General features: G+C 48.6%; 1 protein-coding gene across 2 annotated transcripts in view; it reads left to right on the top strand.

Moving 5' to 3' along the window:
• ASXL2 (ASXL transcriptional regulator 2) overlaps nt 1–27,117 on the top strand; it is a 65,026-nt gene that overhangs the window by 16,462 nt on the left and 21,447 nt on the right. For both annotated transcript variants that reach the window (XM_071417179.1, XM_071417178.1), the window contains exons 2-4: nt 4,725–4,807; nt 17,303–17,411; nt 20,460–20,610. In XM_071417179.1, the coding sequence (XP_071273280.1) occupies nt 4,725–4,807; nt 17,303–17,411; nt 20,460–20,610 (343 nt within the window). The remainder of the gene's footprint in view (nt 1–4,724; nt 4,808–17,302; nt 17,412–20,459; nt 20,611–27,117) is intronic.

Below are 27,117 nucleotides of genomic sequence, written 5' to 3'. Positions count from 1 at the left end.
ATCCATCTGTGTGTTTGGGGGTTCAGGGATCCATCTGTGTGTTTGGGGGTTCTGGGATCCATCTGTGTGTTTGGGGGTTCAGGGAGCCATCTGTGTGCTTTGGGGGTTCTAAAAACCATCTGTGTGTTTGGGGGTTCAGGGAGCCATCTCTCTGTGTGCTTTGGGGGTTCAGGGATCCATCTGTGTGCTTTGGGGGTTCTGGGATCCATCTGTGTGCTTTGGGGGTTCAGGGAGCCATCTGTGTGCTTTGGGGGTTCAGGGAGCCATCCATCTGTGTGCTTTGGGGGTTCTAAAAGCCATCTGTGTGCTTTGGGGGTTCTAAAAACCATCTGTGTGCTTTGGGGGTTCAGGGAGCCATCTGTGTGTTTGGGGGTTCAGGGAGCCATCTGTGTGCTTTGGGGGTTCTGGGAACTCTCTATCTGTGTGTTTTAGGGGTTCAAGGGATCCATCTGTGTGCTTTGGGGGTTCTGGGAACCATCTGTGTGCTTTGGGGGTTCTAAAAGCCATCTGTGTGCTTTGGGGGTTCAGGGATTCATCTGTGTGCTTTGGGGGTTCAGGGAATCCATCTGACTTTTGGAAACACATCCTGAGTCCATCACGGGGGACACTCAGGGCAAGAGAGACCTGCAGGGGTTGGAGTCTGTCCAGGGAAGGGAATGGAGCCCCAGGAGGGGCTGAGGGAGCTGGGCAGGGAATGGAGCCCCAGGAGGGGCTGAGGGAGCTGGGCAGGGAATGGAGCCCCAGGAGGGGCTGAGGGAGCTGGGCAGGGAATGGAGCCCCAGGAGGGGCTGAGGGAGCTGGGCAGGGGCTCAGCCTGGAGCAAAGGAGGCTCAGGGGGCCCTTGTGGCTCTGCACAAGTCCCTGCCAGGAGGGCACAGCCAGGGGGGGTCGGGCTCTGCTCCCAGGGAACAGGGACAGGACAAGGGGAAATGGCCTCAGGCTGGGCCAGGGCAGGCTCAGGGTGGACAGCAGGAGGAATTTCTGCATGGAAAGGGGGCTCAGGCCTTGGCAGGGGCTGCCCAGGGAGGTTTGGGGTGCCCATCCCTGGAAGGATTTCAAAGCTCTCTGGATGTGGCACCAGGGGACATGGGGCAGTGGTGGCCTTGGCAGTGCTGGGGAATGAGTTGGTCTTGCTGATCTCCAAGGGCTTTTCCAGTCTAAAGGATTCTGTGGTTCTAGGAATGTCCTGGAGAGCAGGGACACCTGGCAGAGCTGGTTGGTGTTCCTCTGTGGGCAGCCCAGCAGGATTTGCAGGGATCCAGGTGGGGGTGGCAGGAGGCCAGACCTGTGCAGCCTCACCCTGCTGGGCATGGAAGGGTTCACACCTGGAAGAGGTGCAGGGACAGAAATGGAGCAGTTTTGCTCCCCTCTGCCCTGGCTGAGGTTCCCTGGTGAAACACAGCCTTCACTGGGGACAAATGAATCAAAGGTGCTGCTGCTGCTCCAGGCTGAGCCACATGGAGCACGTCCAGGCTAGGAAAATTGGGATAACAGTGCCCAGGAAGAAAATGCCCAGGAGGAAAATGCCCAGTCACAGTTTGGTGTGGTGGAAATGGCCCTGAGCTCTCTGTGGATGGACTCTCAGCTTCACTCCTCTCCTGATTTCACCACCTGCAGTGAAAAGCTGAAAGCACAGATGGAAATGGAGATATCCTTCATTTCTGGTCTTCCCTGGGCTGCCAGCTTTGAGTGCAGCTCCAGGCTGGTGGAAAAGGTTGAGCAGTGTCCTGGGCAGAGCTGTGAATGAACACAGGTCAGGGGCTGATGGAAACCAAAACCTGCTCTGGCCTGGCTGAGATCACTCTGCAAACACTCCAGAGCTTGCATCCTTTGCTGTGGAGTTTCAGTAGAGGTGGGATGAGCCCCTGAGGCTGTGGCAGTGCAAACAAATCCCACTTCCACCTCACAGAGCAGCTGGGGCTGCCCCTGCATCCCTGGCAGTGCCCAAGGCCAGGCTGGGCAGGGCTTGGAGTCACTTGGGATGCTGGAAAGTGTCCCTGCCATGGCCCTGGATGGGCTTTGGGACCCATTCCCACCCAAACCATCCCATGGTTCTGTCAAAGTCAGGCTTTAACAGCATTAAAAAGAGATTTTCCAGGATGGGGACGTCAGCTGGAGCTTCCAGAGCTGCATGCAAGGATTTGTTCTGGGAGCAGGGAGGTGCTGCAGCTCAGCAGGGCCTGGCAGAGCCTTTCCAGGAGAGCTGGACTGGGATAAACTGGGAATCCCTGAGGGGACTGGGATAACCTGGGGATCCCTGAGGGAATGGGATAACCTGGGGATCCCTGAGGGGAATGGGATAAGCTGGGGATGGATCCCTGAGGGAATGAGGGGACTGGGATAAGCTGGGGGTCCCTGAGGGAATGAGGGGACTGGGATGAGCTGGATATGGATCCATGAGGGAATGAGGGGACTGGGATGAGCTGGATATGGATCCCTGAGGGAATGAGGGGACTGGGATGAGCTGGATATGGATCCATGAGGGAATGAGGGGACTGGGATGAGCTGGATATGGATCCCTGAGGGAATGAGGGGACTGGGATGAGCTGGATATGGATCCATGAGGGAATGAGGGGACTGGGATAAGCTGGGGATGGATCCATGAGGGAATGAGGGGACTGGGATGAGCTGGATATGGATCCCTGAGGGAATGAGGGGACTGGGATGAGCTGGATATGGATCCATGAGGGAATGAGGGGACTGGGATAAGCTGGGGATGGATCCATGAGGGAATGAGGGGACTGGGATAACCTGGATATGGATCCCTGAGGGAATGAGGGGACTGGGATAACCTGGATATGGATCCCTGAAGGAATGAGGGGACTGGGATAACCTGGGGGTCCCTGAGGGGACTGGGATAACATGGATAAGGATCCCCGAGGGAATGAGGGGACTGGGATAACCTGGATATGGATCCCTGAGGGAATGAGGGGACTGGGGGTTCCCTGAGGGGACTGGGATGAGCTGGGGATCCCCGAGGGAATGAGGGGACTGGGGGTTCCCTGAGGGGACTGGGATAACATGGATAAGGATCCCTGAGGGAATGAGGGGACTGGGATAAGCTGGATAAGGATCCCTGAGGGAATGAGGGGACTGGGGGTTCCCTGAGGGGACTGGGATAACCTGGATATGGATCCCTGAGGGAATGAGGGGACTGGGATAAGCTGGGGATGGATCAGTGAGGGAATGAGGGGACTGGGGGTTCCCTGAGGGGACTGGGATGAGCTGGGGATCCCCGAGGGAATGCGGGGCAGGGTCCTGGAGGGCTGGGGGCTCTGCTCAAGAGAGGAGTGGGAACGGCTCCTCTCCTTCTGCAGAGTCCCCCTGGGCTTTGTGCTGGGCCCTCTGGGCTGAGCCTAAGTCAGGCCCGGCCTTTGATGTGCTGGGCTCGGGTCAGAGCTGATGATTAAGACGGAAACGAGGCATTTCCTGCCCATCCCCCTCCCCAGCACGAATATGGCCTGAAATGTCCTGAAATATCCCAGTGACGTGTGGTGAGTGGCATCTGCCTGCTGCAGCAGCTCCCTGCAGCTGCAGCTCTGCCTGCCCGAGCCCCTGGGAGCAGCTCAGGGGCTGGGGCAGGGCTGGCAGTGGGGCCCCTCAACAAAAAACCCATTTCTGTGCGCCAGAGGTGGGAACTTTGTGTGTGCAGAGGGTTTCAAACTGCCCCTTGCTGGACTTGTGGGTGCTGAGAGTTTCAGATTTTCTGTGCTGACACACTCTGAGCCCCAGGAGAGCACTGCATTTGACCTGAGGCCGTGGAGAAGTTTCCAGAATTGATTGAGAGCACTGGGATTGTGGGTGTGGAGTGGGGTAGAAGTGTGTGATGTCACAGGGCAGAAAACTTGGAGTTTGGGGTTTTAGAATATGGTAATAAATATGGGGCAGGATGGAGGTTTTAGGGCAGTGGCTGGTCTTTCTTCACCACCTTCTTCTCCTTCTTTACCTTCTTCTTCACCTTCTTCTCCTTCTTCTCCTTCCTCACCTTCTTCTCCTTCTTCTTTACTTTGTTCTTCTCACCTTCTCCTTCTTCTTAACTTTGTTCTTCTCCTCATCTTCTTCTCCTTCCTCACCTTCTTCTCCTTCTTTACTTTGTTCTTCTCCTTCACCTTCTTCTCCTTCTTCTCCTTCCTCACCTTCTTCTTTATTTGTTCTTCTCCTTCTTCTCCCTCACCTTCTTCTTCTCCTTCCTCACCTTCTTCTTCTTCTTTACTTTGTTCTTCTCCTTCTCCCTCACCACCACATTCTCCTTCTCCTTCCTCACCTTCTTCTTCTCCATCTTCTTCACCTTCTCCATGGGTTTGGTCTTCTTCATCTTCTCCAGAAAAGCCCACCCTGCGAACTTTGAGGGATCAGTTATTGAGTTAAAAGTGAAAATAATTTAGGTATCAGTTCTCAATTGGATAGTTTAGCCTTAAAAGACCTTGTACCAAGAGATAGTTGGCCATTTTGTGCCTTGTTAGTGAAGAACTGCAGAACTCACTGCTGTGAGACTGTAACATAAATAAAAATAATAATAAACACCTAAAATAGAGGTTTTGGTGCAGTGGATGGAAATTCAGAATGCAAAGGAATAACTGCCATTAAATGGAGGTTTTGGTGCAGTTAAATGTAAATTCAGAATGGAGAGGAATGACTGCTATTAAATGGAGGTTTTGGTGCAGCTGGATGGAAATTCAGAACACAAAGGAATAACTTCCTCTCAATCTCCTCTTTCTTGCCAGGTCCTGGAGAAATATCCCAACACACCCATGAGCCATAAGGAGATCCTTCAAGTTATCCAGAAAGAAGGACTCAAGGAAATCAGGTGAGTTGAGTAAAGCAGGAAAACCCTCTGGTGCTCTGCTTCCAGCTTGGTGTAGTTTGCTGTTAACTCCCAGCTCCTGAGGAGTTTTGGGACTGAAATATTTCAGGTTTGGAGTCTGGATCCTGTTTGTAGACAGCTCCCAAGTGCTTTTCCCCACTGAACTGGGTAAGGTCATCTCTGATTCCCAGGTGTGCAGGGCTTGGCTGCAGCTCCTTTATAGGATAAAATAAAGGACTTGGCTGCAGCTCCTTTATAGGATAACCCAGCCCTGGTCAGGGGCTTCAGGGACTGAAGGAAACATAACAAATTTTAATTTCTGCTTTAAAAAATAAGTGAATGCTCAGTTTGACCTAAGAGTTACCCAGGGAGTAACAGAGCAGCCTCAGTTAAAGATTCTCAAAGGGAAAACTGGATTTTTGGTGCTGTTCTCCCTTGTGTTAGCTGTGTGTGGGGTGATTATTCCTTAGGGACATTCCTGGCCCCCTGAGCAGCCTGGTGGGATGCATCTCCATGAAACCCATCTGCTCTGGGCATGGAGCAGCTCCTGAGCTGCTGGAATTCCTGCAGGGAATCAGCTGCTTATCCCAGGCATCTGTGAGGAGCAATAATCCATGGGAAGTGCAAAGTATTTCTTCAGTTTTCTGAGAGCAAAGAGAAAGAGAGGGGCATAAAGAGGATGGGCTGGGGCTGTTTATCTGCTTTGGAATTAAGCAGCCATCCTAAGTTTGGTTTAATTGTCAGCCCTTTGCCAGCTGGGTGCAGCAATCCTTGTGCTTTGCAGGAAGAGGTCAGGGGCCACTGCAGGAGCTGTGCTGTCCCACTGGAGCTGAGGATGGCCCAGCCCTGGGAAATGTGGGATTTATCCAGCCCAGGGAGCCCAGGTGAGCTCAGGCAGCTCCTGGGGAGGGACCAGAGGGAGGGAGGGACAGCCAGGCTCTGGGGACAGCTGCAGGTCTGTGCTAGATGGTGTTAAACTAAACTAGATAGTGTTAAACTAGATAGATAGTGTTAAACTAAACGAGATAGTGTTAAACTAAACTAAATAGTGTTAAACTAGATAGTGTTAAACTAAACTAAAGTATTAAACTACATAGTGTTAAACTAAATAGTGTTAAATAGTGTTAAACTAAACTAAATAGTGTTAAACTAAACAAAATAGTGTTAAACTAAACTAGATAGTGTTAAACTAGATAGATAGTGTTAAACTAAACTAGATAGTGTTAAACTAAACTAAATAGTGTTAAACTAGATGGTGTTAAACTAAACTAAATAGTATTAAACTAGATAGTGTTAAACTAAACTAAATAGTGTTAAACTAGATAGTGTTAAACTAGATAGTGTTGAACTAAACTAGATAGTGTTAAACTAGATAGTGTTAAACTAGATAGTGTTGAACTAAACTAGATAGTGTTAAACTAGATAGTGTTAAACTAGATAGTGTTAAACTAAACTAGATAGTGTTAAACTAGATAGTGTTAAACTAGATAGTGTTGAACTAAACTAGATAGTGTTAAATTAGATAGTGTTGAACTAGATAGTGTTGAACTAAACTAGATAGTGTTAAACTAGATAGTGTTAAACTAGATAGTGTTAAACTAGATAGTGTTATACTGCATAGTGTTAAACTAAACTAAATAGTGTTAAACTAAACTAAATAGTGTTAAACTAGATAGTGTTAAACTGGATAGTGTTGAACTAAACTAGATAGTGTTAAATTAGATAGTGTTGAACTAAATAATGTTAAACTAAACTAGTGTTAAACTAAGCTAGATAGTTTTAAATTCAACTAGATAGTGTTAAACTAAGTACTGTGAACTAGTGTTAAACTAGACTAGGTAGTGTTAAAGTAGATGGTGTTAAACTAAACTAACATGTTAAACTAGTGTTAAACTAAACACTATTAAACTAAATAGTGTTCAACTAAATTGAATAGTGTTAAACTAGCGTTAAACTAAACTAGATAGTGTTAAACTAAACTAGATAGTGTTAAACTAGTGTTAAACTAAACATTGTTAAACTAAATAGTGTTAAACTAAACTGAATAGTGTTAGACTAAATAGTGTTAAACTAAATAGTGTTAATTCAAATTCACCAACTGTAACTCAGTCAGCCCAAGGGCACTGGTCAGACTGGAGGGGCACTGGTCAGACTGGAAATGGACTGGTCAGACTGGAGGGGCACTGGTCAGACTGGAGGGGCACTGGTCACACTGGAAATGGACTGGTCAGACTGGAAATGGACTGGTCAGACTGGAGAGGCACTGGTCACACTGGAAATGGACTGGTCAGACTGGAAATGGACTGGTCAGACTGGAGAGGCACTGGTCACACTGGAAATGGACTGGTCAGACTGGAGCTGGACTGGTCAGACTGGAGAGGCACTGGTCAGACTGGAGGGGCACTGGTCAGACTGGAAGGGCACCGGTCACACTGGAAGGGCACTGGTCAGACTGGAAGGGCACTGGTCACACTGGAGGGGCACTGGTCAGACTGGAGATGGACTGGTCAGACTGGAGGGACACTGGTCAGACTGGAAGGGCACTGGTCAGACTGGAAGGGCACTGGTCAGACTGGAGAGGCACTGGTCAGACTGGAAGGGCACTGGTCAGACTGGAAGGGCACCGGTCACACTGGAAGGGCACTGGTCAGACTGGAGGGGCACTGGTCAGACTGGAGCTCACTGGTCAGACTGGAGATGGACTGGTCAGACTGGAGGGGCACTGGTCAGACTGGAGAGGCACTGGTCAGACTGGAGATGGACTGGTCAGACTGGAGCTCACTGGTCAGACTGGAGGGGCACTGGTCAGACTGGAGCTGGACTGGTCAGACTGGAAGGGCACTGGTCAGACTGGAGCTGGACTGGTCAGACTGGAAGGGCACTGATCAGACTGGAGCTCACTGGTCAGACTGGAGGGGCACTGGTCAGACTGGAGGGGCACTGGTCAGACTGGAAGGGCACTGGTCACACTGGAAGGGCACCGGTCAGACTGGAAGGGCACTGGTCAGACTGGAACTCACTGGTCAGACTGGAGGGGCACTGGTCAGCTTGGTAGCAGAGCACAAGGGCAGCCAACACCCAGCACTGACCCCAATGAACATTTTTTATTAAAATCCTAAAATTTATATATATATATATATATATATATATATATATATATATATATATATTTATATATATATTTATATTTATATATATTTATATATTTATATATATACATAAAAATATATATATATTTTATATATTATATATAGAAATTGAATATATGGAATAGAATAGAATATTCTATATATTATATATAGAATAGAATAGAATATATATTCTATATATATTCTATACATATAAATGTATATTCTAATATATTCTATTTATTATATAAAACAAATTTAAATAAATTTATAATTATAGAAATGTAAATAATATAAATATTATATAAATGTAGAATTTATAAATGTATTTTAAATGTATGTAGATATATAAATTTAATATATAGAAACTAATGTAAAATTATATAACTAAATTATTCATAGAAATAGAAATTATATTTATAAATATATACTTATTTATATAAAGGAATATAAATAGGTTTCTAATATATATTTTAAAGGTAAAAGTATTTATATTTCTAAATCATAAATATAAATTACTTATTTATACAAATAGATATAAATTATATTTATACTATCTATTTGAAATATAAAAATATCTATGTATCTAAATTATATGTATAAATAGAAATATATATATATACACTTATTTATATAAATAAATATAAGTTATATTTATACTACATATTTGAAGTATAAAAGTATCTATTCAGATATACATTATTTTGGTGTAATAAGGCTTTCTGTAGGTTAAAAGCTGCAGGATTGTGACGTTTGAAGCAATTAAATTGCAATTCAATTGCATTCAGGGCCAGGATTTGTGCTGGGCTGGGCTCCTGGTCAGGCACAGCCCGTGCAGGATGGGCTTGGCACAAAGCAGCTTTTGGAAATCCCGGGTACAGCAAGCTCAGAACAGCTTTGGAAGGGCCAAGTGCCCTTCCCAGAGCTGGGGAGGAGGCCCAGGGCATGGGGAACCCAGCTGGGCTTGCCACTGATTAAATCTTTAAATTAAAAAAAAATTAAAATTAAATTGTTTGAAAAATTTAAAATTAAATTTAAAAAAAATCTTAAACCAATTTCTAACGGTTTTCAAAGGGCTGTAAAATGACCTGGTCTCTACCAGGGAACAATTCCCAATTCCCAGTATCCCATCTGGCAGTGGGATCATTCCCTGGCTCCTGGGATGCCTAAATAAGTTTTTTTTCTGACCCAGAGATGGGGCAGTTGAGAGGTGTTTTAAAAGCTTTTATTTTATTTTTAGTCTCCTGTGCAGGGTGAGACAATACAGATGTTATCATTCACACCATGACAATCAGAACTCAACTATTTATTATGTAATTACAATACACTCTAAGCATTTCTTTCTTACAAAACTATCCTTTAAAACTTATTTCTATTTCCATTTCTCTCTCATATCTCTCCCATATCCTATCCAATCTCTATCCTATTCCATAACATTTCTAAATCAGCATTTATTATCTCAAAATCTGTACACAAATCCACACTGTATAAACCTTCTACCAAGTTTTAAACATTCTCTACAAGTCCTGCAGTGGCACATGCTGAGATCTTGTCCCAGGGGTTGGATTTTGCTCATTTTGGGTGTCTGGATGGGGCAGGGCCACCCAGACATTCCTCCCTGAGGAATCACCAGCCTCAGATTCCCCCTGAGTGAGGTTTTTGGAGTGTGGCTTTGCTGAAATTGCCATTAAAAAAACCCTCCTGAGGTTTTGCTGTGCAGGATTTCCTGCTCACAGCTGGGCTTTTGTGCCTCTTTCCCAGCCAGGGGAAAAGGGGGGATTTGTTGGGAGCATTTTCCTTGTGGGATGGTTCAGTAGCTCCGAGTTCCTGGGGCTTGGGGCTGCAGCAGGGAGGGCTCCAGGGAGTCCCTGCAGCTCCCAGTGCAATTTGGCTTTTTCTGGAGCCCCTGGAGCCAGAGCTGGGGGTGCTCACCTGGAGAGGAGAAGGATCCAGGGAGAGCCCAGAGCCCAAAGGGGCTCCAGGAGAGCTGCAGAGGGACTGGGGACAAGGGCTGATTGCTGAACCACTCAGTGCCTGAGTTGGTAGAATCCATAATTAATAAATGCAGGGCAGAATGTTGGTTGGAAATGTAATAATTCAACAAGAGCATTGCCACAGAAAGGCTGGGCTGTTTTAATTGTATTTAATCCTCCAATCCACAGAAAGGGAGGATTAAATACAATTATTGTGTGGAGGGGAAACCCATCCTGTGCATTTCCCTCTTCCAAGGTGTGAAATCCATAACTGACAGAATATTTGTGCATTTCCCTCTTGCCAAGGTGTGAAATCCATAACTGACAGAATATTTGTGCATTTCCCTCTTCCAGAGGTGTGAAATCCATAACTCACAGAATATTTGTGCATTTCCCTCTTGCAAAGGTGTGAAATCCATACCTGACAGAATATTTGTGCATTTCCCTCTTCCAGGGTGTGAAATCCATAACTGACAGAATATTTGTGCATTTCCCTCTTCCAGAGGTGTGAAATCCATACCTGACAGAATATTTGTGCATTTCCCTCTTGCCAAGGTGTGAAATCCATAACTGACAGAATATTTGTGCATTTCCCTCTTGCAAAGGTGTGAAATCCATACCTGACAGAATATTTGTGCATTTCCCTCTTGCCAAGGTGTGAAATCCATAACTGACAGAATATTTGTGCATTTCCCTCTTCCAGAGGTGTGAAATCCATAACTCACAGAATATTTGTGCATTTCCTTCTTGCAAAGGTGTGAAATCCATCCCTGACAGAATATTTGTGCATTTCCCTCTTGCAAAGGTGTGAAATCCATACCTGACAGAATATTCCCCTTCTCTCACCCCAGCCCAGGCTGGCTGTAGCAGTTTTTGCTGTTTTCCCAAGATAAAATTGCAGGGAAATTTCCACTCTTGCAAGGAGAAGTGTGGGCTGGAACCTCAGAGCTTGGCTGTCCCTCCTGGGAAACACCAGAGCTGAGGCCCCAAAAAAATCCCTCAGTTTGGGGTTTCTCTCCAGCACAAGCTGGTGGTTCTGTAGCACAAATACAGAGAAGATCCCAAAACCACTTCAATTTTAATTCCAGCCCCCAAAAGCCTCAGAGGGAGGAGTTTCTCCTTTGATCCTGCTCTAGGGTCAGGAGCTGCTGGTTCCCATTCCCTGGGGATGAGCAGGACCTGTGCACAGCACCTGGATCCCACAGCTGGAAAGGCTGCAAAGGGATTTTCTTCCCAGCCAGGGCTCCTCATGTCCCAGGCTCTGATGTTCCTGCAGCTCACATCTGCTCCTGGTGATAGATCTTTAATTAGAGCTGTTAATTAGTCAAGTTCAGTGTGTGCTGAGAGCTTTGTGGTGTCCTTCACACTGATCCCCATCCCCAGGTTTCTCCTGGGCTCTCAGTGCTCCAGGTGTGGCTCCTGAACTGCATCTCCCTGTGATCCTGCACCCATTCCTACTCTGGGCGTGCTCCAGGAACCCCAAATCCTGGTGTGCAGGCAGAGATCCCCTTTGGGGTGCTGTTGGTGCAGAGAGAGGCACTGAGGTGCCCTGGGGACACTCCAGGAACCCCCAAATCCTGGTGTGCCAGCCAAGATCCCCTTTGTGGTGCTGCTGGTGCAGAGAGAGGCACTGAGGTGCCCTGGGGACACTCCAGGAACCCCCAAATCCTGGTGTGCAGGCAGAGATCCCCCTTGGGCTGCTGCTGGTGCAGAGAGAGGCACTGAGGTGCCCTGGGGACACTCCAGGAACCCCCAAATCCTGGTGTGCAGGCAGAGATCCCCCTTGGGCTGCTGCTGGTGCAGAGAGAGGCACTGAGGTGCCCTGGGGTGTGGGCAGCACTGCAGGTGGGCACTGGTTTCCATTCTTGGGGAGCCCATGGGTCACCCCTGGGGTAAGGAAGCTCCTGCTCCATTACACTGGGAGTTTGGGGTGCTGAGCTGGGAGTAGTGCAGAGGGGGAGAAGGAGTGAGTAAGTTCCTACTCCATGGCTCACATCCCCAGGGCCCACCTGGCTTCCAGGGAGTTCATTCCCAGGTGAAGGTGGCTGAAGGTTCCACACTGGAGCTGTTCTGGGGGCACCTGGCAGGTGGATCCTGCCTCCCCTGGGATCCCAAACCTTGGGATGTGGTTCTGGTGGAAGGCACCTGGCAGGTGGATCCTGCCTCCCTGGGATCCCAAACCCTGAGATGTGGTTCTGGTGGAAAAGGGGAGGCACCTGGCAGGTGTATCCTGCCTCCCTGGGATCCCAAAGCCTGGGATGTGGTTCTGGTGGAAGGCACCTGGCAGGTGGATCCTGCCTCTCCTGGGATCCCAAAGCCCTGGGATGTGCAAGGAGGCACCTGGCAGGTGGATCCTGCCTCTCCTGGGATGTGGTTCTGGTGGAAGGCACCAGGGGAGGTGTATCCTGCCTCCCCTGGGATCCTAAAACCCTGAGATCCCAAACCCCTGGGATCCCAAACCTTGGGGTTTGCTTCTGATGGAAAGGGATCCCAAAGCCTGGGATCCCAAAGCCTGGGCTCCCAAACCCCTGGGCTCCCAAACCCCTGGGATCCTAAACCCCTGGGATCCCAAAGCCCTGGGCTCCCAAAGCCTGGGATCCCAAAGCCCTGGGATCCCAAACCTTGGGATGTGGTTCTGCTGGAAGGGGGAGGGAGGGAGGGAGGGAGGGAGGGAGGGAGGGAGGGGGTGTGTGTGCACTGATGACTCCATTGTTGTGCTGAAGTTGTTAAAGGGGTGTTTCTCTCCTTTTTTTGGGCTGCACTCCACCTGCAGAAGGTAAGACCAGACTCAGCGCTGCTTGTGTCCAGCTCCTCCTCTCCTAACATCCCCCCTGCCATTCCCTAACCCAGAGCCTGCTCCTGCCCTGCTCCTGGGAGTAACCCCGGTGTAACCCCGGAGTAAGGCTGTGCCTCCAGCTGGGAACCCTGGGGCTTGGCTGTGTCCCTGTCCCTGTCCCTGCTGCCTGGGTGGGGCTGGCTTTGCATGTGGGCTTTGTGCTGCTCTGGGGGTGCTGCATGTTGGGGAATGGAACCCAGGAGCTGCTTCCCTTACCCTGCCCATGTGCTGCTCCTGGCACTGCCAGCCCTGGCACTGCCAGCCCTGGCACTGGGGGTGGCTGCACCCTCAGCAAAGAGTCCCAGGCTCACAGGAGAGGGGAACAGGGGATGCTCCAAAGGAAAAAGTGGGAATTTGTCCCCTGAGTGCCTGGGGCAGCTGGCTCCAGGCAGTGAGGTGGGAAGGGGCTTTGTCTGGAGCTTCCCTTGATGCCTTGGGAAGGCTGAGCTGGAACAGAGGCTGGCCAGAGCTAAACAATAAAGCAGGGATTTATTGAAAGGATCTCCTGCATGGATCCACCTTGGGCAGCACAAGAGCCCAGCCAGGGCTGCACCCAAGATGAACCCAAATGGTCCCAAAATGAACCCAAGATGAACCCAAATGGTCCCAAAATGGACACCCAGTCCCGGGCTCTGTCACTGGGATCAGTTCTGCTCCATTTGCATCTTGCAGTTCATGGTCCATTCCAGCTTTAGCCCCTGCAGTCCCATCCTTCTTGTTTTTCTCTCTTCTGTTTGTGCTCTTGGGTCTGAGATTTGGATCATTTGTCCTTGGTCCCCAGCTGGAGCAGGAATTGTTTTGTCTCCCTGCTCTGTACACAGAGCTCACCACCCCATAATATGAAGCCCAGACCCACACACTAAAGCAGCACAGAATGTGAAAAATAGAAAAGCCAAACCTGAGGCATCACCCTTGGCACTGGTGAACCTTCCCTGGGGCTGAGTGGCCTCACTGGGGACAAACCAGGACATCCCAGCTCCAGACCTTGGCCAGGTCCTGCTGAGCTCCAGGGGCTCTCCTGAGGGATGGATCCCAGTTTGGGACCTCCCCCAGGACTGGCACGTTGGCACTGCTGGGGCTGAGGGTGGCTGTGCAGGTGGGTTTGGGAGGGTTGGGAAGGATTGAGAAGGAGGAGCAGGAGGTGCTGATGGAGCTGGAGCAGGCAGAAACTCATCTTTTACACCATCTGCTTCTCCAAGGGCTGCTTTGAGGTGGAATGGTGGGCATTGCCATGGGTGTGTTCCCAGGAAGTGGAGGAGATGGCCTTCACTGGTAAAATCAGGAGAAAGGGCAATAAAATCCAAAAAAAATCAGGAGAAAGGGCAATAAAATCCAAATAAATCATGAGAAAGGGCAATTAAAAAAAAAAAAAAAGAGGAGAAAGGGCAATAAAATCCAAAATTAGGAGAAAGGGCAATGAAATCCAAAATCAGGAGAAAGGGCAATCAAATCCCAGTGGCCACTCCTGCATTTTGGCCACAATAACCCCTGCAGTGTTATACCCTGGGGTCAGAGAGGCTGGGCAGTGCCCAGGCACAAAGGGACCTGCTGGGCAGCAGGGTGGGCAGGAGCCAGCAGAGTGCCAGGGGGCCAATGGCTCCTGGCCTGGGTCAGGAATGGTGTGGCCAGCAGGAGCAGGGAGGTCACTGTGCCCCTGTGCTCAGCACTGCTGAGGGCACACCTCGAGTGCTGGGTCCAGCTCTGGCCCCTCAGGTTGGGAAGGACGTTCCCAAGAGATCCTTGAGATCCTTGAATGTGTCCAGAGGGGGAAACGAGGCTGGAGAGGGGCTGGGAACACAAACCCTGTGAGGAAGCCCTGAGGGAGCTGGGGGTGCCATGGAGAGAAGGAGACTCAGGGGTGCCCCCATCCATCACCCCCCACACCCCCTGAAAGGTGCCTGTGCTCAGCTGGGGCTGGGCTCTTTCTCCAGCAGCACTGGCACAACCAGAGCACACAGCCTCGAGCTGCACCAAGGGCAATTTAGGCTGGATATCAGGAAAAAGTTCTGTACAGAAAGGGTGAGAAAGTTCTGGAATGTTCTGCCCAGGGAGGTGGTGGAGTCCCCACCCCTGGGTGTGTTTAACAAAGCCTGGATGTGGCACTGGGGGCCAGGGCTGAGTTGAGGCGTTGGGGCTGGGTTGGACTCGATGGTCTTGGGGGTCTCTTCCAGCCTGGGGATTGTGTGATTCTGTGAATTCTGTGACAGTGAACAGAATCTGGTTCCTAGGGGTGGTTTTAGGCAGCTGTGACCAGAGGCAGCCCAGGTGCAGAGCACAGGGAGTGGGAGAAAGGAATTGGGAATGTTGGGGGAATCTGGGCACAGGGGCAGCAGAGACCCAGCAAGGGCTGCAGTCATCCCATCCCATCCCATTATCCCATCCCATTATCCCATCCCATCCCATTATCCCAAAATCCCATCCCATCCCCAAGGATGAGCCTTTTCCCAGGCTCCTGTGGGGCTGATGCTGAGCAGAGCCTGCCAGGGCTGTGAGCCAGGCTCACCCTGAGCTCTTTCCCTCAGGCTCAGGCAGGTCCAGCACAACCCCAAGAGCTTTGGGTTCATCTGAGCTCTGGGGGAGCACCCGGGATTGGTTTTGTGTCCTTCTGGGGCTGGTTTGGTGGGGTTCTGAATTTGGGGTTCCTCTGTCCAGTTTGTAGGTCCCTGTGTCCAGTTTGGGGTCCCTGTGTCCAGCTTGGGGTCCCTGTGTTCAGTTTAGGGTTCTGTGTCCAGTTTGAGGTTCCTCTGTCCTGTTTGGGGTTCCTCTGTCCAGTTTGTAGATCCCTGTGTCCAGTTTGGTGTCCCTGTGTCCAGCTTGGGGTCCCTGTGTCCAATTTGGGGATCTGTGTCCAGCTTGGGGTCCCTGTGTCCAGTTTAGGGTTCTGTGTCCAGCTTGGGGTTCCTCTGTCCAGTTTGGGGTTCCTGTGTCCAGTTTGGAGGTCCCTGTGTCCAGTTCGGGGTCCTTGTGTTCAGTTTAGGGTTCTGTGTCCAGTTTGGGGTCCCTGTGTCCAGTTTGTGCTCCCTGTGTTCAGTTTGTGCTCCCTGTGTCCAGTTTGGGGTCCCTGTGTCCCATTTGGGGTTCTGTGTCTCGTTTGGGGTCCCTGTATCCAGTTTGGAGGTCCCTGTGTCCAGTTTGTGCTCCCTGTGTTCAGTTTAGGGTTCTGTGTCCCGTTTGGGGTTCCTATGTCCAGTTTGTGCTCCCTATGTCCAGTTTGGGGTTCCTGTGTCCAGTTTGGGGTTCCTGTGTCCAGTTTGGAGATTCCTGTGTCCAGTTTGTGCTCCCTATGTCCAGTTTGGGGTCCCTGTGTCCCGTTTGGGGTCCCTGTGTCCAGTTTGGGATTCCTGTATCCAGTTTGGAGGTCCCTGTGTCCAGTTTGGGGTCCCTGTGTCCCGTTTGGGGTCCCTGTGTCTCGTTTGGGGTTCTGTGTCTCATTTGGGGTTCTGTGTCCCGTTTGGGGTTCCTATGTCCAGTTTGTGCTCCCTGTGTCCAGTTTGGGGTCCCTGTGTCCCTCCCTGGGGACACAGCTCCCCTGCTGGGCCTGCCTGCAGCAGGATGGGTTAAAAGCCAACCAAAACCCCTGCAGCCCTGGTGGGAAGATGGATCTGGCTGGGACTGGGGAGCTCCCCCTTCCCAGGGGGAATTGCACACTTGGTTCCCATTTGGTGCCCCACAACCCTTGTTCCAGCAGAACTCGGGTTCTTTTTTGGGAAAAAAACCCCAACACAACTTTGAATCCTTCTGGAGCCCATCCTCAGCTCACCCCAGAGCTGCTCTGAGCCTCGCCCAGAGCTGGGGCTGCTTTGGGGTCTGTCAGAGGAACCTTGCAGAGCCTGATCCTCTGGGGTTTTTGTTTGCTTTTGGCCAGGACTGCAGACCCATGCACTGCTTGCCCTATTGCTGCTTGTGCCAGCTGCAGCTTCATTCCCTGGGGAACAGGGCTGGGAGCTGGGCTCCTTGCTGGGGCTGTGGGGCTGGATCTGGGCTGGGGGTGAGATATGGGCTGTGGGGTGAGATATGGGCTGTGGGGCTGGATCTGGGCTGTGGGGTGAGATATGGGCTGTGGGGCTGGATCTGGGCTGGGGGTGAGATATGGGCTGTGGGTGAGATCTGGGCTGTGGGGCTGGATATGGGCTGTGGGGTGAGATCTGGGCTGTGGGGTGAGATATGGGCTGTGGGGCTGGATATGGGCTGTGGGGTGAGATATGGGCTGTGGGGTTGGATCTGGGCCCCGTGCCCACTGTGGGGCTGCCTGGGGCTGTGGGATCAGGGCTGTGAGGTCAGATCAGGGCTGTGGGGCTGGATCTGGGCTGTGAGGTCGGATCTGGGCTGTGGGGTCAGATCAGGGCTCTGGGGTCAGATCTGGGCTGTGGGGTCAGATCTGGGCTGTGGGGCTGGGTCAGGGCTGTGGGGTCAGATCTGGTCTGTGGGGTCAGATCAGGGCTGTGGGGCTGGGTCTGGTCTGTGGGGTCAGATCTGGGTTGTGGGGCTGTGTCTGGTCTGTGGGGTCGGATCTGGGGGCTGGGGTCCCGTGGGGGCTCTCACTCCCTGGGGTCTCTTGCAGCGGGACGTCCCCCCTGGCCTGCCTGAATGCCATGCTGCACACCAACTCCCGCGGAGAGGAGGGCATCTTCTACAAGGTGCCAGGCAGGATGGGCGTCTACACCCTCAAGGTGAGTGCCAGGGGCAAAATGGGCACCTACACAGCCTCAGGGTGAGTGCCAGGGGCAGGGTGGGTGATGAATGCACCCTCAGGGTGAGTCCCAGGGGCAGGGTGGTGATGAATGCACCCTCAGGGGGAGTGCCAGGGGCAGGGTGGGTGATGAATACACCCTCAGGGTGAGTGCCAGGGGCAAAATGGGCACCCACACCCCCTCAGGGTGAGTGCCAGGGGCAAAATGGGCACCTACAGCATCAGGGTGAGTGCCAGGGGCAGGGTGGGCACCTACACCCCCTCAGAGTGAGTGCCAGGGGCAAAATGGGCACCTACACAGCCTCAGGGTGAGTGCCAGGGGCAGGGTGGGTGATGAATGCACCCTCAGGGGGAGTGCCAGGGGCAAAATGGGCACCTGCACACCCTCAGGGTGAGTGCCAGGGGCAGGGTGGGCACCTACACCCTCAGGGTGAGTGCCAGGGGCAAAATGGGCACCTACACCCTCAGGGTGAGTGCCAGGGGCAAAATGGGCACCTACACCCCCTCAGGGTGAGTGCCAGGGGCAGGGTGGGTGATGAATACACCCTCAGGGTGAGTGCCAGGGGCAGGGTGGGTGATGAATACACCCTCAGGGTGAGTGTCAGCCTTGGGGCACAGCTTAAAAAAGGAGTTGGATCAGGATCCCAGAATCCACAGGGCTGGAAAATGCCAGTGGGATTTGTTGGATTAAAGGTTTTTTGATTCAGAGGTGGGGTAAGTGAAAATGAAATGAAATGAAATGAATTAAAATGAAATAAAATAATAAAAAAATAAAATAGTAAATGAAAATAAAATAAAATAAATGGAAATTAAATGAATTGAAATAAAATACAATAAAATAAAATATAATAGTAAATTAAATGAAAATAATATAAAATTTTAAAAATAAATGAAAATGAAATTAAATATATGAAAATATAATAAAATAGTAAATAAAGTAAAATAGTAAATTAAATGATAATAAAATAAAATAAATGAAAATGAAATGAAATGAATTAAAATGAAATAAAATAATAATAAAAAATAGTATATGAAAATAAAATAGTAAATGAAAATAAAATGAAATAAATGGAAATTAAATGAATTGAAATAAAATAAAATACAATACAATAAAATATAATAGTAAATTAAATGAAAATAATATAAAATTTAAAAAATAAATGAAAATGGAATTAAATATATGAAAATATAATAAAATAGTAAATAAAGTAAAGTAGTAAATTAAATTATAATAAAAACAAATGAAAATGAAATGAATTAAAATGAAATAAAATAATAAAAAATAAAATAAATAAAATAGTAAATTAAAATAAAATAGTAAATTAAAATAAAATAAAATAAATGGAAGTTAAATGAATTGAAATAAAATAAAATAAAATATAATAGTAAATTAAATGAAAATAATACAAAATTTAAAAAATAAATGAAAATGAATATGAAATTAAGTACATGAAAATATAATAAAATAGTAAATAAAGTAAAATAGTAAATTAAATTATAATAAAATAAATGGAAATAAAATGAAATAAAGTGGCATACTTGAAATAAAAGAAATGAAAATAAAATAAAAGTTTTTGAAACACCTCTCAGTTACCCCATCTCTAAATCAAAAAAACTCTTAATCCAACAGGACTGGATCCAAGCTGTACCCGATCCCCTCCTTGTCCCCATCTCTTCCCTGGACACCTGCAGGGATGGGCACCCCAAACCCCTCTGGGCAGCCCCTGCCAAGGCCTGGCCCCCCTTTCCATGGGGAAATTCCTGCTGCTGTCCAGATTCTCCAGGATAACCCCAGAGGGGCCTGGCCCTGTTCCTGGAGCAGGAGCAGCCCCCATCCTCAGCTGTGAGTGTGCAGCTCTTCACCCACAGAGCTCTTTGCTGATGGGAATTCCTGTCCCAGCAGGGAAGGAGGAATTAAATGATAATGAAACAATGAAACTCCAGCCCTGAGAGGGAAACTTCTCTGCTCTCAGCTTGTGTCTAGAGATGGGAAATCACCTTGTCCTCAGTGTCAGTCAGAGAGGGAAAAATGGGGAGTTGTCCTTAAAATAAGCTGTATTTTAAATAGTGGAAGGAAGCTGGCTCACACCAGCTCACACCATTCCTGATTTGGGGTGCATTTGTCTCTGGAGCCCCCCCAGTGCCAGCCCTGCCATGGCAGGGACACCTCCCACAGTCCCAGGGTATCCCAGTGTCCAGCCTGGCCTTGGGCACTGCCAGGGATCCAGGCTGGGCACCCTGGGCCAGGGCCTGCCCACCCTGCCAGGGCACAATTCCCCATTCCCAATATCCCATCCAGCCCTGCCCTCTGGCACTGGGAGCCATTCCCTGGCTCCTGTCCCTCCATCCTTGTCCCCAGTCCCTCTGCAGCTCTCCTGGAGCCCCTTCAGGCCCTGGCAGTGGCTCCAGGCTCTGCCCAGAGCTCAGTTTTTCCCTTTCACCCCCCAGATCTGCACCCCCCAGGATTTGTGTGCTGAGAATCAGAAGCCCAGGCCGGAGCCATGGCAGGCAGCAGCACCTTGGGATGCCAGGATCCCAACTGGGTTGGGTGGGAAGGGAGCTCAGAGCCCCCCCAGTGCCAGCCCTGCCATGGCAGGGACAGCTCCCAGTGTGCCAGGGTGTGCCAGTGTCCAGGCTGGCCTTGGGCACTGCCAGGGATCCAGGCTGGGCACCCTGTGCCAGGGCCTGCCCACCCTGCCAGGGCACAATTCCCAATTCCCAATTTCCCATCCAGCCCTGCCCTCTGGCACTGGGATCCATTTATTCCAACCCTGCATTCCTTGTCCTGGAGTTGGTGCTCAGGGATGGGGAACCTGGCAAAGGGCATTTTGGGAGGTGACAGAGTTCAGGATGTGTCCCCTACATTCAGTGTTTACAGAACCCACAGAAAGCCTTGGGGCCAGCGCTGAGCAGCTGTGGGGCATTAAAAGGGTCACACTGAGTGAACAAACCCCTCTGGTTCTGGGGCTTTGCCCCTGTCCCTGTCCCTGGGGTGACCCTGCTGTGGCTCTGTGGTGTCCCCTGGCAGAAGGACATCCCAGATGGGCTGAAGGAGCTGTCGGAGGGCTCGGAGGAGAGCAGCGACGGCCACTCGGACTCGCAGAGCTCGGAGCACAGCAGCTCCAGCAGCGACGGCTGCGCCACCAAGGACAGGAGGAAGAGCAGGTGGAAAAGGAAAGGTGAGTTCCTGCCTGGGGAGAGGAGGTGTAACCTGGGCTCTGCCTGGGAGCACAGCATCCTCTGGCCTCAGAGTGACCCCAGCTGAGCTGGGCTGCTGCAGGTGGGCAGGGAAGGGGACGGGCACCTGAGTGTTGGTGTTTGAAAAGCCAGGGCTCTGCTCAGGAAGGCAGGAGCCTCCCCTGAAATGGAAAATGTAAAGCCCCTCCCTCTGAATTATTATAATTTGCTTATAATCTGCTCATAATGATTAATTGTTATCAATAATATTATTAAAATATTATTAATCATTATATTTCATTCTATTAAAATTATTATAATGTTACAAATTATTATATTTTATTATTAAATTTATAAACTTATTTATAATTTTATAAATTCTTATAAAATTATTATGATTATTATAAATTATAAGCCAATTAGCGTTATAATAATAATTATATATTATATAAAATATATATAATTTATATCATATATAATATATAATTTGATACTTGTATATATAATTATCAAATTATATATATTATAATTATAACTTATAATTATCAAATATATATTTTTATATATAATTTTTATCTAAAAATATATAAAAATTATATATAAAATATATATAAAAATATATAAACTTATAATTATCTCAGTCAAAGATATGGGAGTAGGAATAACAGTTATATAAAAATATATAAAAATAACAGTTATATAAAAAATATAAACTTATAATTATCAAATTATTATAATTTGCTTAATTATTATAATTGCTTAATCTTGCTCTCAGGCAAAGATATGGGAGTAGGAATAACAGTTACATAAAAATATATAAAAATTATATATAAAAATATATAAAAATATAAAAATATAAAAACTTATAATTATCTCAGGCAAAGATATGGGAGTAGGAATAACAGTTATATAAAAATATATAAAAATATATAAAAATAACAGTCATATAAAAATTATAAACTTATAATTATCAAATTATTATAATTTGCTTAATTATTATAATTGCTTAATCTTACTCTCAGGAGAGAGATATGGAATAGGAATAACAGTTCTTTATTAGGGAAGAAACTAAAAATTTATAAACTTATTTATAAATTTATAAAAAAAATATAAAATTATTTATAAATTTATAAATTCTTATAAAATTCTTATGATTATTATAAATTTTAAGCAAATTATAATTATCAAATTATTATAATTTGCTTATAATTTGCTTAATTATTATAATTGCTTAATCTTGCTCTCAGGCAAAGATATGGGAGTAGGAATAACAGTTCTTTAGTAGGGAAGAAAATAAAAATTTATAAACTTATTTATAAATTTATAAAAAAAATTTATAAACTTATTTATAATTTTATAAATTCTTATAAAATTATTATGATTATTATAAATTACAAGCAAATTATAATTATCAAATTATTATAATTTGCTTATAATTTGCTTAATTATTATAATTGCTTAATCTTGCTCTCAGGCAAAGATATGGGAGTAGGAATAACAGTTATATAAAAACATATAAAAATATATAAAAATAAGGGTTATATAAAAATTATAAACTTATAATTATCAAATTATTATAATTTGCTTAATTATTATAATTGCTTAATCTTGCTCTCAGGCAAAGATATGGGAGTAGGAATAACAGTTCTTTATTAGGGAAGAAAATAAAAATTTATAAACTTTTTTATAATTTTATAAATTCTTATAAAATTCTTATGATTATTATAAATTATAAGCAAATTACAATTATCAAATTATTATAATTTACTTATAATTTGCTTAATTATTATAATTGCTTAATCTTGCTCTCAGGCAAAGATATGGGAGTAGGAATAACAGTTATATAAAAATATATAAAAATTATATATAAAAAATATATAACAATATAAAAATATATAAACTTATAATTATCTCAGGCAAAGATATGGGAGTAGGAATAACAGTTCTTTATTAGGGAAGAAAACAAAAATAAAATGAGAAATGCAGTCACACAAAAGAACAGTGACAGAGTCAGAACAGTCCCTGGCACTGTCCCAGTTGAGATGCAGACAATACAGAGCAGCACACTCCATTTGCAGAAGGCTTCAAACTGTTTTTATTACAGCATGCAATGGTTTTTATACAGTCTTACAAACCTGATAAGTCTATACTTTGCTCACTGGTCAGAAGAGACAGAGTGCTCATTGGAACAGAGAATTGCAGGTTTCTCTTACTTATCCTTCCTTTCTTGGTTTCTGTGTCAAGGACCTTGGTAGGAAATTCCTTCAGGGGTAAACATGGACCCTGTTATCAAACTTCTCTCCCAGAAGTCACTGTACAACCTCTCCCACCTGTCCCCTGTGTGCCAGGGGGGTGGCACAGCCCCTTCCCATGGTGGCTCTGCCCTCCTGCAGTGCCAGCTGTGGTTCTGCTGGAGCAGGGATCCTGCACAAGGGAAGAGTTTCTTCATTTCAGTATTTCATTTCCTTTCTGCATCTGGAAGGGTTCTTCTCATTTCCTCCAGCAAACACTGCAGCTTCATGGCCTTGCTGCATGCAGGAAGTAACATTTAATACCCAAAAAGCTGCCATGAAGTGCAGGATTGAAGCAGGAATTGGGCTCAGCTCCATCCCAGGTGTGGCTCTTCACCCTGTCCTGCAGCAGGGATCAGTGGAGTGAGATGAGGGAACCCCTGGCAGTGACCACCCCAACTCCCATCCTGACTGTGGGGCACCAGCAGAGCCAGGGCTGCTGCTCCCAGACATCCTCAAGGCTCCCTGAGCCTTTTCCTGCTGCTTTTATTTTCATTTGTTTGTAACCAGTGAGGTTACAATCCCCAAGCCACGGGGTCTGTGTCACCCTGATGGCCACAGAGAGGCCCCAGAAGGGGAACTGGGCTCGTGGGCTTCTCTTTGAGCTGGGTCTTAGGAGCTCTTGTTACACTTGAGATTGTTTAGCTGCTCTGAATGGCATTGGAGGTAGTGTTGGAAACAGAAAAAGGTTCGATAAAAGGCAAAATAACAAAATAACAAAGCTCCTCAGAGTGAGGAGGATTCCTCTGGAGCATCAGCCTGGAATGCAGCACTCCTCCAGGGCCATGGAGCACACAGAAACCTGGGACATGGAGCACTTAAAATCCTCCTTGCTCATGAACAACATCCCAAATCCCAGGGCTGAACTGGAGAACATCCCAAATCCAAGGGCTGAAATGGAGAACACCCCAAATCCCAGGGCTGAGCTGGAGAACATCCCAAATCCCAGGGCTGCACTGGAGAACATCCCAAATCCCAGGGCTGAGCTGGAGAACACCTCAAATCCCAGGGCTGAGGTGGAGAACACCCCAAATCCCAGGGCTGAGGTGGAGAACATCCCAAATCCCAGGGCTGAGGTGGAGAATATCCCAAATCCCACGATTGAACTGGAGAACACCCCAAATCCCAGGGCTGAACTGGAGAACACCCCAAATCCCAGGGCTGACCATCCCAAGCCCAGCTCAGCCCCGTGTGAGGCTGGGCTCAGCAGCACCCCCAGCCTTTGGGACCAGCCCATGCCCGGGTTTTGGTGGGAAGCAGAGCTCAGACAAGGCACAGGTTGTTCCTGCAGGCTCTCAGGAGCAGAGCTGGGCTGTGAGGGGAGGGAATGGAGGTGGGGAGCAGAAAGGGGCAGGCAGGAGCTGCCTGAGCCCTCCGTGATCATCCCCAGCAGAGCAGGAAGCGTGGCCAGATAACATCAGCAGCCATTTCCTTATTTGTGCAAAAAAACCCAAGAGCTCTGGCAGCACAAAGCACCCCTGGGATTTGGGGAGGGAGAGCAGAGCCCTGGGTGCCTCTGCAGAGCCCCAGGAGCCCCAGGAGCAGCAGGAATGTTCATGGAGCAGCTCCAGGCAGGTAAGGGGAGAAGGGCCCAGTGGAGGAATGTGTCCCTTGGTGATGGAGTGACTAAATTATTCTTTGTCTGCTTAAAAAGGCAAAAAGCTCAGAAGTTTGTCTCTCAATTGAGGTACTAAGACACCTCATAGGACCTTTTGGAGTTCACCTCAGACATGGGGCTGTCCAATTAGACAGAGGCCAAGAGGTCCCACCTGGTTAATTCACTGGAAAAGGAAGCGAGCAAAGGAAATAATTGCATTTGTGGGGTGTTTTAGCAGGAGCAAGAACCTCTTACCCCTGGCTTTCATGGAGCTTCTCTACAGACCATGGAGTCCCAGCTGTGCCCAATGCCCACCTTGTCCCCAGCCCAGGGCACTCAGTGCCACATCCAGGTGACACCTGCAGGGATGGGCACCCCAAACCCCCCTGGGCAGCCCCTGCCAAGGCCTGAGCCCCCTTTCCATGCAGAAATTCCTCCTGGTGCCCACCCTGAGCCTGCCCTGGCCCAGCCTGAGGCCATTTCCCCTTGTCCTGTCCCTGTTCCCTGGGAGCAGAGCCCGACCCCCCCTGGCTGTGCCCTCCTGGCAGGGACTTGTGCAGAGCCACAAGGGCCCCCTGAGCCTCCTTTGCTCCAGGCTGAGCCCCTGCCCAGCTCCCTCAGCCCCTCCTGGGGCTCCATTCCCTGCCCAGCTCCCTCAGCCCCTGCTGGGGCTCCATTCCCTGCCCAGCTCCCTCAGCCCCTCCTGGGGCTCCATTCCCTGCCCAGCTCCCTCAGCCCCTCCTGGGGCTCCATTCCCTGCCCAGCTCCCTCAGCCCCTCCTGGGGCTCCATTCCCTGCCCAGCTCCAGCCCCTGCAGGTCTCTCGTGTCAGGAGGGGCCCAGAGCTGCCCCCAGCCCTGCAGGTGCCCCAGCAGTGCCAGCACAGGGGACGGGCACTGCCCTGGCCCTGCTGCCACCCCAGAGCTGGCACAGCCCAGGGGCCAGTGGCCAATTCCCTGTGTCCTGTGCTGAGCAGTGGCACTGGCTGGGCTTTGGGACAGAGCCTGGCACCTTTGGCAGTTCTGTTCCTTTGGGCAGCTGGCAGTGGCTGTGTCACACTGAGCTGCCACCAGCAGTGGTGGCAGCAGCTCCACGTAAATCCTGTGTCCCATGGGACCTGCTTGTCATGAATGCTCTGAACTGGATTGAATTTCGTGTCCTATGTAAAGTAGAAGTTTGATGTATAAACTACATTCCATAAATATACAGAGAAATGCAGAGTGTGGGGACATGAGGAGTTCTCAGAACTATTGCTGGAGGTTGCAGGATTTGCCCTGAGTGACCCAAAACATCCAGGTGGGATCAGGCTCTGCTCCCATGGAACAGGGACAGGACAAGGGGAAATGTATTTGCTGGGAATGTCCCAATGAGGGCAGGAATGGTGAATGTGACTCCATGTTCTCAGAAAGCTGATTTATTACTTTATGATACTATATTATATTAAAGAATACTAACCATACTAAAGAATACAGAAAGGACACTTACAGAATGCTAAAAAGATAATAATGAAAACTTGGAACTCTTTCCAGAATCTCGACACAGCTTGGCCCTGATTGGCCAAAGAGTCAAAACAACCCACAGCAGAATCCAATGAAACAATCACCTGTGGGTAAACAATCTCCAACACATCCCACATGTGAACACAACACAGGAGAAGCAAATGAGATAAGAATTGTTTTCCTTTTTCTCTGAGGTTTCTCAGCTTCCCAGGAGAAAAATCCTGGGCGAAGGGATTTTCCAGAGAATGTGAATGCCACAGAAATGGACTCAGGGCAGGCTCAGGGTGGACACCAGGAGGAATTTCTGCATGGAAAGGGGGCTCAGGCCTTGGCAGGGGCTGCCCAGGGGGGTTTGGGGTGCCCATCCCTGCAGGTGTCACCTGGATGTGGCACTGAGTGCCCTGGGCTGGGGACAAGGTGGGGACTGGGCACAGCTGGGACTGGATGGGCTGGGGGGGATTTTCCAGCCTCAGGGACTCTGGGATTTCTGGCATTTCTCCTGCACTGGCTGCTCAGAGCAGCTTTGCCCATCAGCAGCAGCAGAGTCCTGACCTGCAGTGACCCTCCCAGCCCATCCTTGCCCTCTGAAGGACTGTGGGCAGTAATGACTCAGTTTTTATTTGAAATTCTTCCTTTGGCTCTCATCCATTCCGTGTTTGCAGTGATGTCATTCTCTGTGCTTCCTGCTCAGAATTCCTCAGAGCTCTGGGGAACCCTCCTGAAGAGCTTCAGTTCTCAGCTGGGCTCCTTGGCAAGGATTTCCTTCCAGTCAGATTTCCTTGTGTTTCCATCATTTGTGGGAAATGAAACCTTTCAAAGTGAAGGACAGGAATTAATGCTCCACACATCTGTGCCCTCAGTGACAACCTGGGCACACTCCCTGTGCCCTCTGCGTTTGTCATCTCCCAGCACAGGGGTTCAGAGAGTCATGGAATGGGTTGGGACCTCAGAGCCCCCCCAGTGTCACCCCTGCCGTGGCAGGGACAGCTCCCAGTGTGCCAGGGTGTGCCAGTGTCCAGCCTGGCCTTGGGCACTGCCAGGGATCCAGGCTGGGCACCCTGTGCCAGGGCCTGCCCACCCTGCCAGGGGAGAGTGAGTCAGTGCCCAATGAATTATTCAATAG

Source organism: Agelaius tricolor, unplaced genomic scaffold, assembly GCF_023055355.1.
Source record: "Agelaius tricolor isolate 1412-34295 unplaced genomic scaffold, bAgeTri1.0.p SCAF_68, whole genome shotgun sequence".
NCBI lineage: Eukaryota > Metazoa > Chordata > Aves > Passeriformes > Icteridae > Agelaius > Agelaius tricolor.
The sequence above is the reverse complement of the archived record's forward strand: the minus strand, read 5'-3'. Positions and strand labels throughout refer to the sequence as shown.